Below are 19,164 nucleotides of genomic sequence, written 5' to 3' on the forward strand. Positions count from 1 at the left end.
CATCCTCCTGCGCACAACTCTATCCATAGCCCACGCCTCGCAACCATACAACATTGTTGGAACCACTATTCCTTCAAACATACCCATTTTTGCTTTCCGAGATAATGTTCTCGACTTCCACACATTCTTCAAGGCCCCCAGAATTTTCGCCCCCTCCCCCACCCTATGATCCACTTCCGCTTCCATGGTTCCATCCGCTGCCAGATCCACTCCCAGATATCTAAAACACTTCACTTCCTCCAGTTTTTCTCCATTCAAACTCACCTCCCAATTGACTTGACCCTCAACTCTACTGTACCTAATAACCTTGCTCTTATTCACATTCACTCTTAACTTTCTTCTTCCACACACTTTTCCAAACTCAGTCACCAGCTTCTGCAGTTTCTCACATGAATCAGCCACCAGCGCTGTATCATCAGCGAACAACAACTGACTCACTTCCCAAGCTCTCTCATCCCCAACAGACTTCATACTTGCCCCTCTTTCCAAAACTCTTGCATTTACCTCCCTAACAACCCCATCCATAAACAAATTAAACAACCATGGAGACATCACACACCCCTGCCGCAAACCTACATTCACTGAGAACCAATCACTTTCCTCTCTTCCTACACGTACACATAAGATATATATATTATCCCTGGGGATAGCGGTGAAAGAAGTATAGGTATAGAGAGGTATAAGTTTGTTGAGTATTCCTGGTAAATTATATGGGAGGGTATTTATTGAGAGGGTGAAGGCATGTACAGAGCATCAGATTAGGGAAGAGCAGTTTGGTTTCAGAAGTGGTAGAGGATGTGTGGATCAGGTGTTTGCTTTGAAGAATGTATGTGAGAAATACTTAGAAAAGCAAATGGATTTGTATGTAGCATTTATGGATCTGGAGAAGGCATATGATAGAGTTGATAGAGATGCTCTGTGGAAGGTATTAAGAATATATGGTGTGGGAGGCAAGTTGTTAGAAGCAGTGAAAAGCTTTTATCGAGGATGTTAGGCATGTGTACGTGTAGGAAGAGAGGAAAGTGATTGGTTCTCAGTGAATGTAGGTTTGCGGCAGGGGTGTGTGATGTCTCCATGGTTGTTTAATTTGTTTATGGATGGGGTTGTTAGGGAGGTGAATGCAAGAGTCTTGGAAAGAGGGGCAAGTATGAAGTGTGTTGTGGATGAGAGAGCTAGGGAAGCGAGTCAGTTGTTGTTCGCTGATGATACAGCGCTGGTGGCTGATTCATGTGAGAAACTGCAGAAGCTGGTGACTGAGTTTGGTAAAGTGTGTGAAAGAAGAAAGTTAAGAGTAAATGTGAATAAGAGCAAGGTTATTAGGTACAGTAGGGCTGAGGGTCAAGTCAATTGGGAGGTAAGTTTGAATGGAGAAAAACTGGAGGAAGTAAAGTGTTTTAGATATCTGGGAGTGGATCTGGCAGCGGATGGAACCATGGAAGCGGAAGTGGATCATAGGGTGGGGGAGGGGGCGAAAATCCTGGGAGCCTTGAAGAATGTGTGGAAGTCGAGAACATTATCTCGGAAAGCAAAAATGGGTATGTTTGAAGGAATAGTGGTTCCAACAATGTTGTATGATTGCGAGGCGTGGGCTATGGATAGAGTGGTGTGCAGGAGGGTGGAGGTGCTGGAAGTGAGATGTTTGAGGACAATGTGTAGTGTGAGGTGGTTTGATCGAGTAAGTAACGTAAGGGTAAGAGAGATGTGTGGAAATAAAAAGAGCATGGTTGAGAGAGCAGAAGAGGGTGTTTTGAAATGGTTTGGGCACATGGAGAGAATGAGTGAGGAAAGATTGACCAAGAGGATATATGTGTCGGAGGTGGAGGGAACGAGGAGAAGTGGGAGACCAAATTGGAGGTGGAAAGATGGAGTGAAAAAGATTTTGTGTGATCGGGGCCTGAACATGCAGGAGGGTGAAAGGAGGGCAAGGAATAGAGTGAATTGGATCGATGTGGTATACCAGGGTTGACGTGCTGTCAGTGGATTGAAACAGGGCATGTGAAGCGTCTGGGGTAAACCATGGAAAGCTGTGTAGGTATGTATATTTGCGTGTGTGGACGTGCATGTATATACATGTGTATGGGGGTGGGTTGGGCCATTTCTTTCATCTGTTTCCTTGCGCTACCTCGCAAACACGGGAGACAGCGACAAAGCCAAAAAAAGAAAAAAATATATATATATATGTGTGTGTGTAATGCACCGAAATCACAGGTCCCTTTCCACATCCAGGCCCCACAAGAGTTTCCTTGGTTTACCCCAGATGCTTCACATACCCTGGTTCATTCCAATGATAGCATGTTGACCCCGGTACACCACATCGTTCCAATTCACTATTTCTTGCACGCCTTTCACCCTCCTGTATGTTCAGGCCCCGATCACTCAAAATCTTTTTCAGTCCATCCTTCCACCTACAATTTGGTCTCCTACTTCTACTCGTTCCCTCCACCTCTTGACATATATATCCTCTTTGTCAATCTTTCCTCACTCATTTTCTCCAAGTGACCAAACCATTTCAATACACCCTCTTCTGTGCTCTCAACCACACTCATTTTTATTACCACACATTTCTCTTACCCTTTCATTACTTACTCGATCAAACCACCTCCCACAACATATTGTCCTCAGACATCTCATTTCCAACACATCCGCCCTCCTCTGCACAACTTTATCTATAGCCCATGCCTCGCAACCATATAACATTGTTGGAACCACTATTCCTTCAAGCATACCCATTTTTGCTCTTTGAGATAATGTTCTTGCCTTCCACACATTTTTCAGCGCTCCCAGAACCTTCACCCTCTCCCCCACCCTGTGACTCACTTCTGCTTCCATGGTTCCATGTGCTGCTAAGTCCACCCCCAGATATCTAAAACACTTCTATTCTTCCAGTTTTTCTCCATTCAAACTTACCTCCCAATTAGCTTATCCCTCAACTGTACTGAACCTTATAACCGTGCTCTTATTCACATTTACTCTCAACTTTCTCCCTTCACACACTTTTCCAAACTCAGTCACCAGCTTCTGCAGTTTCTCATATGAATCAGCCACTAGAGCTGTATCATCGGCAAACAACTGACTCACTTCCCTGGTCCTCTCATCCCCAACCGACTGCATACTCGCCCCTCTCTCTAAGACTCATGCATTTACCTCCCTAACTACCCCATCCATAAACAAATTAAACAACTATGGGGACATCACACACCCCTTCTGCCAACCGACCCCTTTACTGGGAACCAATCCCTCTCCTCTCTTCCTACTCATACACATGTCTTACATCGTTGGTCAAAGCTTTTCACTGCTTCTAGCATCTTCCCCAATCTGATGTTTTGTACGTGCTTTCACCCTCTCAATCAATACCATCCCGTTCAATTTCCCAAGAATTCTCAATAAACTTATGCCTTTTTAGTTTGAACACTAACCTTTATCCCATTTGCCTTTGTACTATGGCACTATGCATGCATTCTGCCAATCCTCAGGCACTTCACCAGGATCCATATATACACTGAATATCCTTACCAACCAATCAACAACACAATCACCCCCTTTCTTGATAAATTCAACTGCAATACCATCCAAACCCAGATTCAGTTGCAATACCATCCTAACCTGCCTGCGTCTTGTTGGATTTCATCTTCCACAAAGCTTTCACTACCTCTTCTCTCTTAACCAAACCACTCTCCCAAGATGAGAAGAAAGGAGGGATAGGTAGTATGTTTTAGGAAAGAAACCTAGATGTTCTGGCTCTGAGTGAAATGAAGCTCAAGGGTAAAGGGGAAGAATGGTTTTGGAAACGTCTTGGGAGTCGCACTACTACTGAAGCATGAGTTGTGGGAGTGTGTGATAGAGTGCAAGAAAGTAAATTCTAGATTAATGTGGGTAAAACTGAAGTTGGATGGAGAGAGATGGGTGATTATTGGTGCTTATGCACCTGGTCATGAGAAGAAAGATCATGAGAGGCAAGTGTTTTGGAGTGGCTGAGTGAGTGTGTCAGCAGCTTTGGTGCACCGGACCGGGTATGAGTGATGGGTGATTTAAATGCAAAGGTGAGTAAATTGGCATTTGAAGGTATAATTGGTGTACACTAGGTATTCAGTGTTGTGAGTGGAAATAGTGAAGAGCTTGTGGATTTATGTGCTGAAAAATAGACTGGTGGTTGGAAATACCTGATTTAAAAAGAGAGACATACATAAGTATATGCATGTGAGTAGGAGGGATGGTCAAAGGGCCTTTATTGGATTACATGTTAATTGATAGGCATGTGAAAGAGAAACTTTTGGATGTTATTGTGCTGAGAGGTGCAGCTGGAGGGATGTCTGATCACTATCTTGTGGATGCAAAGGTGAAGATTTGTAGAGGTTTTCAAAAAAGAAGAGAGAAAGTTGGGGAGAAGAGTGTTGGAAATGAAATGTTTTAGGGCTATATGTGATATGAGGTGGTTTGATCGAGTAAGTAATAAAAGGGTAAGAGAGATGTGTGGAAGTAAAAAGAGTGTGGTTGAGAGAACAGAAGAGGGTGTGTTGAAATGATTTGGACATATGGAGAGAATGAGTGAGGAAAGATTGACGAAGTGGATATATGTCAGAGATGGAGGGAACAGGGAGAAGTGGGAGACCAAATTGGAGGTATAAGGAGAGAGAGAAAAGATTTTGAGCAATAGTGGCCTGAGCATACAGGTAGGTGAGAAGTGTGCAAGGAATAGAGTGAATTGGAACGATGTGTTATACCAGGGTTAATGTGGTATCAATGGACTAGAACAGAGCATGTGAAATGTCTTGGGTAAACCATGGAAAGGCCTGTGAGGCCTGATTGTGGATAGGGAGCTGTGGTTTCTGTGCATCACACATGACAGCTAGAGACTGAGTTTGAACAAATGTGGCCTTTTTGGTCTGTTTTCTTGGCACTACCTCACCGAAGCAGGGGGTAGCGATGCTGTTTCCTGTGAAGCGGGGTAGCACCGGGAGTGGATGAAGGCAAGCAAGTATGAATATGTACATGTGCATATATGCATATGTCTGTGTTAATGGGATGGCCTTGATAAGGGCCTCAGCTTCCCATGCCATCTCAGCAAACATAAAAAGAACAATTGTAATTACACATACAAGCCTCTGTAGTGCAGTGGTTAGTGGTATGAACCTTTAATCTAGCTGGCATGGCATCTTGTCTCACACACACACACACTCACACACACACACACACACACACACACACACACACACACACACACACACACACACACACACTCTTTCTCTCTCTCAGAGAACCAGATAAGGAAAGTCCAAGCAGAAATGGGAAGAGCACGATGGTAAGATTGCTTAACATGATTGAGATAATGAACACCTTTAGAACAGAAATGAACTAGTTGCACATGAAATATTATATAGTATTGGGTAAGACACCAGAACCAAAAGCCAGCTGAGAACTGATAAGGAAACTGAGATAATACTTTTATGTACTGACAAAAAAGTTTTACAAAGTGAGAGCTCTAGAATCAAAGTGAATTACATCAGTGAATACACAAAGGATAACAACTCAGTCCTAATTAATATGCAGAATTTGGCTTATTGAAAAGGTGAAAGACAAAGCAAATTTTGAAACATCAGAAATATTTAAAACACGGCAAACCTAATTCAAACAAGTTGTATCAGTTGATGTCTGTGATATAGGCTAGAAGGAAAATAGATAATGACAGTGAGTCACAATATATGTGAACTAATTATTGTGAGTATCCTAGCCATTAATACAATAAACTTAGTGTCATACACACCACCATAAACAAAGCTAGATGACTGAAATGATCTAAACAAAAGTGAAGAAATAGTGAAGGGATTCGAGAAACCCAACCCAATGATGATATGGCTGGTGACTTTAACTGATATTTTATTGAAAAATGGGAAGGAGGAGTAGATGTGTATATTTATACACTTACAAAGGAAAGAATAATGAATTAGTAGATAAAAGAGAGAACAGGTCCAAGTCTAATTGACTTATGCAATTCATTTAGATTTAAGGTAAACCATAGACCAGCAAAATGGAGGAATATGATAGATCTTATTTTTACTAATGATAGCACTGTTTTCAGATACAGAAGTAAATGATACAATTTTCCCAGATGATATCATATAAATCATTATGGTGTATGAAATGAAAATGAATGGATGTGAATGTTATGCAGCAACAGAGGAGAGCAGTGGCATGAGCGACATAAATTTTCACCTCGACAAATGAGGCAAGTAAGAGATAATTGAATGGAGTCTAAACATAAATTAGAATAGGATCTTTAGGGTAAATAACCTAGTTACAAGCACAAAAATATGCTGGGAGAGGTTAAACCAAATAATTATTGAGAAGATGCTAAAGAAAAAGGAAAGTAGAATATTATCTCTTGCACCTTTACACCAACAAAGATAAATAGAAATTTCAAGACAAAATAAGCATACCTTAGTCATTGCCTGCCAGTTAATGAGATAATTGCCCACTTGGTCAGCATATAAACAAATTTGGTGATCATGTACTCATGCAGTTGCAATTTTTTTCTTGGTACGAAGGCTCGTCTTTTTATATCACATAATGGCAGATAAGAGTGCTGTCGATGTTTCTTGTCCTAAGAGATCAAAGAAACACCCTAGCATTACTTAAAAGCTGAAAATTGTTAAGCATCATGATTGTAGGGAGAGTAGCTTGTGCTTTGTGCAAGTCAATCTCTGACCAGGAGGTGATTCAGGTGATTCCATGTAACCCTGGAGCTATTTCCATCTGATCCAGAGTAGTATTTGCTACTCCTGAACACCTCCAGCCTCAAAGGAATAAAGTAGGTTTCCATTACACTTGCTGATATAATGTTTATTATTATTTCATGAAAATATTTGGGATGTAACAGAATTTGACATCTAATGGAGTGACCTTTCCCCCAGTTAGTCTATTAGAGCAGAAGTCAACTTTATTATGTAGCATGCATTTTTAGAAAAGGTGATTTTCTCAACTATAATTATGGATTAGAGTATCTCATTAATCCAGATCAGTAAAGAAACACCCCTTGCTAAGGGACTAAGTTGGGGAAGAGGTGATCTGTTAGGAGCCAAATTCCATTTCATCCCCAATTTTTCCCCTGGAGCACTAGGAAATCACTAACTGATAAGGGACAGGTAACCACTGCTACCCCTCTTATCTCCTGCATTGCTGTGGTTCATTGAAAAAAAATCTACTTCCTATGTTTCTTTTGACCAAAACACGTGAGCACATTACATGTTTACAATAACATTATATAAGAAATCAGTGCATTTGATTAGCAGACAACTTAGAAAACAAAAGAACTTGAAAATCATATAGCTGATATTGTGTCATAGTTATTGTTAAGTGAAGTATCCCCCCCCCCTTCCAAAAAAGAAAAATGCATTTCTCAGTGTATTTTGTCCAAAAAAAGAATGAAGTATAAGCACTTCACACTCACATCTAACAATCTCATGAGAAAAACAAAGGAATTAAATGAAAATACACCTAAGAAAAAAATCTTGAAAATTCATGGAGACTATATACTTGGATACTATATACATTTGTATTTAGTGTATAGATAGAGACAGTAATTCGAAGTGCATCATTGCCATAAAGGAAATCCACAGGAGCCAAACATTTATAAAAGAGAAATCATTGAATTTGATGAAAAAACAATTGAGAAAATTGTATATCCAAAAATTCTTTTGTTTTCATGTCAACCATACCTCACTAAATATGCATTGTAACAGATTTTCATGGTCTTTTTCTTTAGATCCTGACCCCAGTCTCATGAGTTCCAGGAGGTCCTTTACAAGCTGAATTCCAGTACATTTAAGTCATTTAGAATGGGATTGTACTGTATATGTGAAAGCCTTTTTATTTATGTGGCATATTTACATGTTGGGTACTCTGTCTTGTATACATACAATTTATATTGTTTAGCAATAAGTGATTAGATGCTTTAATGTTTCTTAATGAAAATATGTTAGTTCAAAATATGAATGATCATGTTTAAAGTTTGTTTGTATATTGTTATTTTAGTTAAGTTAGTTTTCTTTTTTTATGGCTTGAACCTCACGTCTTGTATGACAGCATTAGGTAGTGTTCGGATGCATTCCACCATCTTGACTGATGCAGCCTGGAGATAACATTTGATGAAAGATTTCCTTTGTTACCTGGACGTACGATTTGCAGTGGAGTATGGATGGCCATGGTCAAGCAGAGAAGGAAGCAAGTGAAGTGCTTCGCTCATTCAATATCCTTGGAGCCCCTCGTTCTACACAGGTTTGTTCCATTATTTTCTCTGCTGACTTCTCATTCATGCCTGGAAACCATTTGTCTTTAAAGAATTAGAATCCAGGCCAGAAAAATCAGTATTGTTACTGTATTAGATTCCAAAGTTTTATTTAAGGAAGAGGGGAAGATACTTATGGCTTGATGTATGCTGTTTTCTTTGCTTTATATTTTTTTCTTTTTTTTATGTTATTGAAGAGGTTCATCTCCAGTGCTGTATTAGCATAAATTTTTGATGCCCCAAATGAACATTTCTAAATTGTTCATGAGTTTGAAATTTGTGAATTGAATTTTTTCTTGATCTCTCAGTGCAACCAGAATCACACATTTATTTCAAGTTCAGTCAACAAATTGTTAGCATCGGTAGCACTATTTTTTAAATCTATTCGACAGATTGTTGGCACTGGTGTCACTATTTTTATATTCATTCAACAAATTGCTAGCATTAATAGCATATTTATTAATTGGTCACAGAAATAGTCAATTATGGGTTCTTTGCTCATATTTAACATATTTGAATATCTGGTGCTTCTTTATACTCCATTTTGATGCCAGTTCTATGGATAACATGCAGGATTGGGTTTTTGTTGATACCTGGGAGTAGACATTGTATTGGATAAATCTGTGGAAGTTGAAGTGAATCACAGGATGGGTTAGGAAGCAAGGGTCTTGGGTGCACTGAGAAGCATGTATATAGAAAGTTTACTGCCTGTGATTGCAAAGATAGGAATGTTTTATGGTATTATAGTCATATCAGTGCTGTTTAGGTTCAAAATGTGAGCCATAATGCAAAAGAATGTAAGAGTGTGGGATGTGTTTGGATATGAAATGCTTATTTCTTCATATTTTTCATATTATTCTTCAAATGCCTAACCTGCTGATACATAGAACAAGGATTTTTCTTACTCACTTATGTCATCCAACAATCTACATATTTTCTGCGGGATCAGTGGCTGTGGACCTATGTTGGTTATTGTAGAGGTATTGATGAGAACAGTGTTTTATCCCACACCTCCCTGGCAATGGAAGAGACCTGTGTAGGCTGCTAATGGTTTAATAGGTCAGATGGATATCTAAAGAGAGAGGAGAAAAGTTATATTGTCATTTGAGAATGACAGTTTTTCTCATCCTTTATAGGATCTTCAAATGATGACAGGGACTGTTTAAGGGTAAATGAATGGGTAGATGGTAACCCTTCCACTGTAACTCGTCAAAGACCCCTCTCCCCCTCGCTGTGTAGGTAGTTTTAAAAAATTTAATCTTACGTTATTGCACAGTACAGTGTGCCATGAACCTGAACCTTGGTAGTGTCATTTGAATTCCCTGCTGCTGTGTTATTCCATATATTATATATTGTTGTTATTTGGAACTGAGCAACACAGCAGGGAAGAATATCACATACCTCAGGCACCCCTGAAGTGTCAAAGGAAGTGTAACTGCATCATTTTTTGCCACTAAACACTATTTTCAGCCAAATTAGTGTCAGATATTGAAACTAGTATTTTTTTCACAGAGAAAAAAATGAAAAGGTAATATGAACAGTCTTATTATTTTATGGCAAAATGACATTGAGGAAACTGGCCCTGGAAACAAAATATGCTTCCAAAGAATGTAAAAGAGTATAATTTGCTGCTGTGTGGGAACAAACAATAAAATGTCAAGCCAACATTCAGCATTCATATTCTGACAGCAAGTTGGAATTTTAAATTGCAGGATCCATTTATGTAGCAACCGCAGTGAACAGGAAAGAAATAGTTAAAAACCTTCTGTTTACCAGTTGCAGTGAAAGAGATAGAATATGGAGTTATGTCTTGGTATGGGGTTCCAAATCAAAATGACAGTGGTGCTAGGGTGCATAGACTTTGTATATCAGGAGGAATATGTGTTGTATGTGTAGACTTTCACCACAAAGATATCGATGAGTATACATTGTGCAGGGTAAAAGAATATATACTGTCAGTAATATACATGATATAAGGTTTGATAAATCATTGGTAGTTATTTGCATGTACCATTTTACTATTGATAGTTTTGTGCTATGGTTATGAATGTGAAAAATAGATAAATATATATATATATATATATATATATATATATATATATATATATATATATTTTTTTTTTTTTTTGCTTTGTCGCTGTCTCCCGCGTTTGCGAGGTAGCGCAAGGAAACAGACTAAAGAAATGGCCCAACCCCCCCCATACACATGTATATACATACGTCCACACACGCAAATATACATACCTACACAGCTTTCCATGGTTTACTCCAGATGCTTCACATGCCCCGATTCAATCCACTGACAGCACGTCAACCCCGGTATACCACATCGCTCCAATTCACTCTATTCCTTGCACGCCTTTCACCCTCCTGCATGTTCAGGCCCCGATGACTCAAAATCTTTTTCACTCCATCTTTCCACTTCCAATTTGGTCTCCCTCTTCTCCTCGTTCCCTCCACCTCCGACACATATATCCTCTTGGTCAATCTTTCCTCACTCATTCTCTCCATGTGCCCAAACCATTTCAAAACACCCTCTTCTGCTCTCTCAACCACGCTCTTTTTATTTCCACACATCTCTCTTACCCTTACGTTACTTACTCGATCAAACCACCTCACACCACACATTGTCCTCAAACATCTCATTTCCAGCACATCCATCCTCCTGCGCACAACTCTATCCATAGCCCACGCCTCGCAACCATACAACATTGTTGGAACCACTATTCCTTCAAACATACCCATTTTTGCTTTCCGAGATAATGTTCTCGACTTCCACACATTCTTCAAGGCTCCCAGAATTTTCGCCCCCTCCCCCACCCTATGATCCACTTCCGCTTCCATGGTTCCATCCGCTGCCAGATCCACTCCCAGATATCTAAAACACTTCACTTCCTCCAGTTTTTCTCCATTCAAACTCACCTCCCAATTGACTTGACCCTCAACCCTACTGTACCTAATAACCTTGCTCTTATTCACATTTACTCTTAACTTTCTTCTTTCACACACTTTACCAAACTCAGTCACCAGCTTCTGCAGTTTCTCACATGAATCAGCCACCAGCGCTGTATCATCAGCAAACAACAACTGACTCACTTCCCAAGCTCTCTCATCCACAACAGACTTCATACTTGCCCCTCTTTCCGAAACTCTTGCATTCACCTCCCTAACAACCCCATCCATAAACAGATTAAACAACCATGGAGACATCACACACCCCTGCCGCAAACCTACATTCACTGAGAACCAATCACTTTCCTCTCTTCCTACACGTACACATGCCTTACATCCTCGATAAAAACTTTTCACTGCTTCTAACAACTTGCCTCCCACACCATATATTCTTAATACCTTCCACAGAGCATCTCTATCATATGCCTTCTCCAGATCCATAAATGCTACATACAAATCCATTTGCTTTTCTAAGTATTTCTCACATACATTCTTCAAAGCAAACACCTGATCCACGCATCCTCTACCACTTCTGAAACCACACTGCTCTTCCCCAATCTGATGCTCTGTACATGCCTTCACCCTCTCAATCAATACCCTCCCATATAATTTACCAGGAATACTCAACAAACTTACACCTCTGTAATTTGAGCACTCACTCTTATCCCCTTTGCCTTTGTACAATGGCACTATGCACGCATTCCGCCAATCCTCAGGCACCTCACCGTGAGTCATACATACATTAAATAACCTTACCAACCAGTCAACAATACAGTCACCCCCTTTTTTAATAAATTCCACTGCAATACCATCCAAACCTGCTGCCCTGCCGGCTTTCATCTTCCGCAAAGCTTTTACTACCTCTTTTCTGTTTACCAAATCATTTTCCGTAACCCTCTCACTTTGCACACCACCTCGACCAAAACACCCTATATCTGCCACTCTATCATCAAACACATTCAACAAACCTTCAAAATACTCACTCCATCTCCTTCACATATCACCACTACTTGTTATCACCTTCCCATTTGCGCCCTTCACTGAAGTTCCCATTTGCTCCCTTGTCTTACGCACTTTAATTACCTCCTTCCAGAACATCTTTTTATTCTCCCTAAAACTTAATGATACTCTCTCACCCCAACTCTCATATACTATTATCCATGGGGATAAGGGATTAAGAATACTTCCCATGTATTCCCTGCGTGTCGTAGAAGGCGACTAAAAGGGGAGGGAGCGGGGGGGCTGGAAATCCTCCCCTCTCATATTTTTTTTTTTTCCAAAAGAAGGAACAGAGTGGGGCCAGGTGAGGATATTCCAAAAAAGGCCCAGTCCTCTGTTCTTAACGCTACCTCACTAACGCGGGAAATGGCGAATAGTTTAAAAGAAAAAAAGAATATATATTATTATCATTATTATTTTGCTTTGTCGCTGTCTCCCACGTTTGCGAGGTAGTGCAAGGAAACAGACGAAAGAAATGGCCCAACCCACCCCTATACACATGTATATGCATACACGTCCCCACACGCAAATATACATACCCATACATCTCAGTGTACACATATATATACACACACAGACATATACATATATACACATGCACACAGTTCACACTGTCTGCCTTTATTCATTCCCATCGCCACCTCTCCACACATGGAATAACATCCCCCTCCCCCCTCATGTGTGCGAGGTAGCGCTAGGAAAAGACAACAAAGTCCCCATTCGTTCACACTCAGTCTCTAGCTGTCATGCAATAATGCCCGAAACCACAGCTCCCTTTCCACATCCAGGCCCCACAGAACATTCCCTGGTTTACCCCAGATTCATCACATGCCTTGCTTCAATCCATTGACAGCACGTCAACCCCGGTATACCACATTGATCCAATTCACTCTATTCCTTGCCTGCCTTACACCCTCTTGCATGTTCAGGCCCCGATCACTCAAAATCTTTTTCACTCCATCTTTCCACCTCCAATTTGGTCTCCCACTTCTCCTCGTTCCCTCCCCCTCCGACACATATATCCTCTTGGTCAATCTTTCCTCACTCATTCTCTCCATGTGCCCAAACCATTTCAAAACACCCTCTTCTACTCTCTCAACCACGCTCTTTTTATTTCCACACATCTCTCTTACCCTTACATTACTTACTCGATCAAACCAGCTCACACCACATATTGTCCTCAAACATCTCATTTCCAGCACATCCGCCCTCCTGCACACAACTCTATCCATAGCCCACGCCTCGCAACCATACAACATTGTTGGAACCACTATTCCTTCAAACATACCCATTTTTGCTTTCCGAGATAATGATCTCGACTTCCAAACATTCTTCAAGGCTCCCACGATTTTCGCCCCCTCCCCCACCCTATGATTCACTTCCGCTTCCATGGTTCCATCTGCTGCCAGATCCACTCCCAGATATCTAAAACACTTTACTTCCTCCAGTTTTTCTCCATTCAAACTTACCTCCCAGTTGGCTTGACCCTCAACCCTACTGTACCTAATAACCTTGCTCTTATTCACATTTACTCTTAACTTTCTTCTTTCACACACTTTACCAAACTCAGTCACCAGCTTCTGCAGTTTCTCACATGAATCAGCCACCAGCGCTGTATCATCAGCGAACAACAACTGACTCACTTCCCAAGATCTCTCATCCCCAACAGACTTCATACTTGCCCCTCTTTCCAAAACTCTTGCATATATATATATATATATATATATATATATATATATATATATATATATATATATATATATATATATGTATATATATATATATATATATATATATATATATATAAGAGTGAGTGCTCAAATTACAGAGGTATAAGTTTGTTGAGTATTCCTGGTAAATTATATGGGAGGGTATTGATTGAGAGGGTGAAGGCATGTACAGAGCATCAGATTGGGGAAGAGCAGTGTGGTTTCAGAAGTGGTAGAGGATGTGTGGATCAGGTGTTTGCTTTGAAGAATGTATGTGAGAAATACTTAGAAAAGCAAATGGATTTGTATGTAGCATTTATGGATCTGGAGAAGGCATATGATAGAGATGCTCTGTGGAAGGTATTAAGAATATATGGTGTGGGAGGCAAGTTGTTAGAAGCAGTGAAAAGTTTTTATCGAGGATGTAAGGCATGTGTACGTGTAGGAAGAGAGGAAAGTGATTGGTTCTCAGTGAATGTAGGTTTGCGGCAGGGGTGTGTGATGTCTCCATGGTTGTTTAATTTGTTTATGGATGGGGTTGTTAGGGAGGTAAATGCAAGAGTCTTGGAAAGAGGGGCAAGTATGAAGTCTGTTGGGGATGAGAGAGCTTGGGAAGTGAGTCAGTTGTTGTTCGCTGATGATACAGCGCTGGTGGCGGATTCATGTGAGAAACTGCAGAAGCTGGTGACGGAGTTTGGTAAAGTGTGTGGAAGAAGAAAGTTAAGAGTAAATGTGAATAAGAGCAAGGTTATTAGGTACAGTAGGGTTGAGGGTCAAGTCAATTGGGAGGTGAGTTTGAATGGAGAAAAACTGGAGGAAGTGAAGTGTTTTAGATATCTGGGAGTGGATCTGTCAGCGGATGGAACCATGGAAGCGGAAGTGGATCATAGGGTGGGGGAGGGGGCGAAAATTTTGGGAGCCTTGAAAAATGTGTGGAAGTCGAGAACATTATCCCGGAAAGCAAAAATGGGTATGTTTGAAGGAATAGTGGTTCCAACAATGTTGTATGGTTGCGAGGCGTGGGCTATGGATAGAGTTGTGCGCAGGAGGATGGATGTGCTGGAAATGAGATGTTTGAGGACAATGTGTGGTGTGAGGTGGTTTGATCGAGTAAGTAACGTAAGGGTAAGAGAGATGTGTGGAAATAAAAAGAGCGTGGTTGAGAGAGCAGAAGAGGGTGTTTTGAAATGGTTTGGGCACATGGAGAGAATGAGTGAGGAAAGATTGACCAAGAGGATATATGTGTCGGAGGTGGAGGGAACGAGGAGAAGAGGGAGACCAAATTGGAGGTGGAAAGATGGAGTGAAAAGGATTTTGTGTGATCGGGGCCTGAACATGCAGGAGGGTGAAAGGAGGGCAAGGAATAGAGTGAATTGGAGCGATGTGGTATACAGGGGTTGACGTGCTGTCAGTGGATTGAATCAAGGCGTGTGAAGCGTCCGGGGTAAACCATGGAAAGCTGTGTAGGTATGTATATTTGCGTGTGTGGACGTGTGTATGTACATGTGTATGGGGGGGGTTGGGCCATTTCTTTTGTCTGTTTCCTTGCGCTACCTCGCAAACGCGGGAGACAGCGACAAAGTATAAAAAAAAAAAAAAAAAATATATATATATATATATACATATATATACATATATATATATATATATATATATATATATATATATATATATATATATATATATATATATATATATATATATATATATCTTATCCCTGGGGATAGGGGATTAAGAATACTTCCCACGTTTTCCCTGCGTGTCGTAGAAGGCGACTAAAAGGGGAGGGAGCGGGGGGCTGGAAATCCTCCCCTCTCGTTTTTTTTTTTTTTTTTAATTTTCCAAAAGAAGGAACAGAGAATTGGGCCAGGTGAGGGTATTCCCTCAAAGGCCCAGTCCTCTGTTCTTAATGCTACCTCGCTAACGCGGGAAATGGCGAATAGTTTAAAAAAAAAAAATATATATATATATATATATATATATATATATATATATATATATATTTAGACCTCACTAGTGGGAATAATGCATTTTATTAAAACTTGCTGTTGCACCCATGTGACTTTTGGTCTTTGCTAGCTTTATAACCAGGAGCCTTTGCCTTAGCCTTCATCAGGTATGTTTTCTTTGAAATCTTTTTCCAGTAAAGGCTGGTCTTGTCACAGTTACATATTTGATCTGGTGTGTAACTTGATCCTTTATGATTTTATGGAGTCCCACTTTTGTGCATTCTGCAGGCTCTACATCATCTTTTGCAGCCTCATTTAATAGAATATTGCTTCTTAGGCTGGCACATTTGATAAAATTGTGAAGCCAACCTTGGCTAATGTTAGATTTGCTCTCTCTTACTGGCTTTATTTTTGATCATTTGCTTTGTCAAAGAAAACTGTCGCACATGCATTTCTTGCTCAGGTTTTCAGGGTGTTATCCGTCATCATACATGTCAGCATCCCAAGATTAAGATGCCTTGCCATCTTTGAAGTAGATGGCTATGAAAAGGCTTTCCTGATAGATTCTCTTTTCTTCTTTATAGTGAGAGTGCAGCCCTCATTTAATGCCATAATGGCGAGCAACTGCTGAAGCACTAGACCTACTTATCCTCTAAAGTAAGGGTTTTCATTACCCTCTGAACAGTTTCATTTGTTGTGAGTGTAATTGCTGGACACATAGACATAGTAGTCACTGGTTCAAGTTGGTAGAAGCATAGAAATGTATGAAAGGCAAATGATTCCTCATGCTTTGAATGCTTGCAGAGAACTGACATGGTGGGCAGAGTGGCATGCGCAGCATTGAGACCCTGTGGCACATGGCCTGCTAGACTTGCATTATGTTGCAATGGTTCATATTGTAATAAAAAATTGGGAGTAAATTAGGGACTCAGGCTATATCAAAATCAGTGTATCATATTGTGCTATATCCTGTCACTACTTTATTCTTGGAACTCATGATGGTAACATTGCTGTTTATCCCATTAAGATATTTATTGTTTAATACCTTTTTTTTTCATACTTGATCACCATTTCCTATCTTATCGAGGTAGTCCCAGGTGCAGACAAAGAAAGGCTGCATTTGCACATACCCATTGTCTAGATGTCATGTAATGCACTGAAACTAGTGCTCCCTTTCCACAACCATGCCCCACAGACCTTTCCATGGTTTATCCCAGACATTTCACGTGCCCTGGCTCAGTCCATTGATAGCATGTCGACCCCAGTATTCTACATCGATCTAATTCACTCCATCCCGTGCAGGCATTTCACGCTGCTGTACGTTCAGGCCCCAATTGCTCAAAGTCTTTTTCACCCATCTTTCCATCTCCAATTTGGTCTCCACGGTCTCCTTTCTCCCTTCACTTCTGACACATATATCCTCTTTGTCAGCCTTTAGTCACTCATTCCCTCCATATGTCCAAACAATTTCAGTACACATTCTTCAGCTCTCTCAACCACATACTTCTTATTACCAAATATCTCCATTACCCTTTCATTTCTTACTGGATCAAATCACCTTACCATATACTGTCCTCAGACATTTCATTTTCAACACATCCACCCCCTTCCAAATAGCCTTATATCTAATAACTATCTTCAGTAAACCCAATGTTCCTAGAACATTCAGTATCCTGAATAGGACAAATGATATCCTATTTTAACAATAATTTGACCACTAAGACACATAGGGCCACAATTTTAGTGTGTGGAGTTATGTTTTTAAGACTTTAGAGCACCATTAATGAACAAATAAGATATTTTAACTGATATCGGAAGTGTGAAGATTCCTGCTGTTTTCTAAGTCATTTCTATTACCTTTTGGTTAATGCTAAATTTGTTTTGGTTACATTTAAGATGTTAAAGTTCTTTGAATCTTGATGTCAGTGTTAATACCTTCATTTCTATGCTATTTAGATAAGTCAATATCAACATTGCTAAAGAGATATTGCATTCTCATTGTCATTTTGGAATAAGACCCATTGATTTAGAGATTTGCCCTTGTATAGTATTCAGTGCTTATGCTAGAGCTCAACCTATTCAAATGAGAGTTGAACTTTGCTACAAGAATTGCCATACAGCCAATCAGTTTTATCTGTTTCCATGTTGGTACTGGTATCTACACAGATTTCTGGATGAGCTTGAAAAGCATTATACTGGAGATGCAAAATCTGCTGTGGATATTCACCATGCTAGTGGACGCTTTTTACAACAATCACTCCATCATCAGACAAAGAATGATGCTGGATGTTTTAACACAGTTTGAGAATCCCTTTTAAGAAGATTTTCCTGTATTGTTCATCTGTAAACCTAGGACTTGTGCTGATGAATCTGTCTGTGAAACAGTTCACACCATCCAGAGTCTTGGTACTACATAGTACTAGCAGTATGTGGATGATTTCATGGTGAATTGGACACACATTTCATATGTGGCATAATACAGAGGTATTCCTTGCATTCCTGAAGTCTTTGGTATGTACAGTAAAACCTCAGTCAGTGCAACTTCTAACTGGCCATTGAATCAGTGCTAGTCTCTAAACAACTTTTTATTGCCAAGTAACTGTGTGGTGGAAATGCACCAGGGTTTGTTTCTTATGAAAACCATTTAATAGGAGCATGGTTATCTAAAATTTTGATGGGCAATAAATTCCTCTCTGTGAATTTATTAGCAAAGTATTTGATGCAGCCACAATTTTACATATCCTACCAAGAAGTTCAGCAGGGATACCCAAGGAATGTGCAGAGGTTGTATTCATACAATATATTTATCAACACTAGCTGGCCGCTGTGACCACTCTCCCAATATTCTGGATCTGTTTTTCACCTCTAGTCCATCCCACTTTAACTACTCAATGTTGCCCCTAATTGATTCATCTGATTGCTCTCATAAATGTATCTATTTTAAGGGCTCCTACCCCTACAGAAACCCCTTCTAAATATAAGTAGTGGCACCTGAACAAAGCTAACTGGAATAAATTACATAACTTCTTTTCTGACTTTCCTTGTGTAAATTACTTTTGTGGTGATGCATCTGTCTCCACTAAATGCATAGCAGAGGGTATTCTTGCAGGAATGGAAGTATTTATCCCCTCTTCCTCCAAGACAATCCAGTGCATGGTTCAACTGTTCCTGTTCTCAACATTCAGGCAAAGAAACAGGTATATTATGCTTGGAAAAACTCTCCTTCCTTTGACTTCCATTCAGCTTTTATCATTGTCCATAACCACTGCAAGCA

At 40.1% G+C, this 19,164-nt stretch overlaps 2 protein-coding genes across 17 annotated transcripts in view; both read left to right on the forward strand.

Moving 5' to 3' along the window:
- Positions 1-19,164, forward strand: part of LOC139746697 (guanine nucleotide exchange factor DBS-like) — a 542,611-nt gene that overhangs the window by 231,719 nt on the left and 291,728 nt on the right. The gene's annotated exons all lie outside the window — the stretch shown is intronic.
- The window catches only part of LOC139746811 (uncharacterized), a 75,009-nt gene that overhangs the window by 16,021 nt on the left and 39,824 nt on the right, over positions 1-19,164 (forward strand). For 3 of the 11 annotated variants that reach the window (XM_071658376.1, XM_071658382.1, XM_071658378.1), the window contains exons 2-3: positions 8,080-8,271; positions 19,000-19,087. In XM_071658376.1, coding sequence (XP_071514477.1) covers positions 8,192-8,271; positions 19,000-19,087 — 168 coding nt within the window. In that variant the 5' untranslated portion in view covers positions 8,080-8,191. Of the gene's footprint in view, positions 1-6,076; positions 6,224-8,079; positions 8,272-18,999; positions 19,088-19,164 lie in introns of all 11 variants that reach the window. The other 8 variants (XM_071658384.1, XM_071658387.1, XM_071658386.1 and 5 more) reach the window with 5 other exon arrangements.

The sequence above is a fragment of the Panulirus ornatus genome, chromosome 66, assembly GCF_036320965.1.
Source record: "Panulirus ornatus isolate Po-2019 chromosome 66, ASM3632096v1, whole genome shotgun sequence".
In the NCBI taxonomy this organism is placed as follows: Eukaryota; Metazoa; Arthropoda; class Malacostraca; order Decapoda; family Palinuridae; genus Panulirus; species Panulirus ornatus.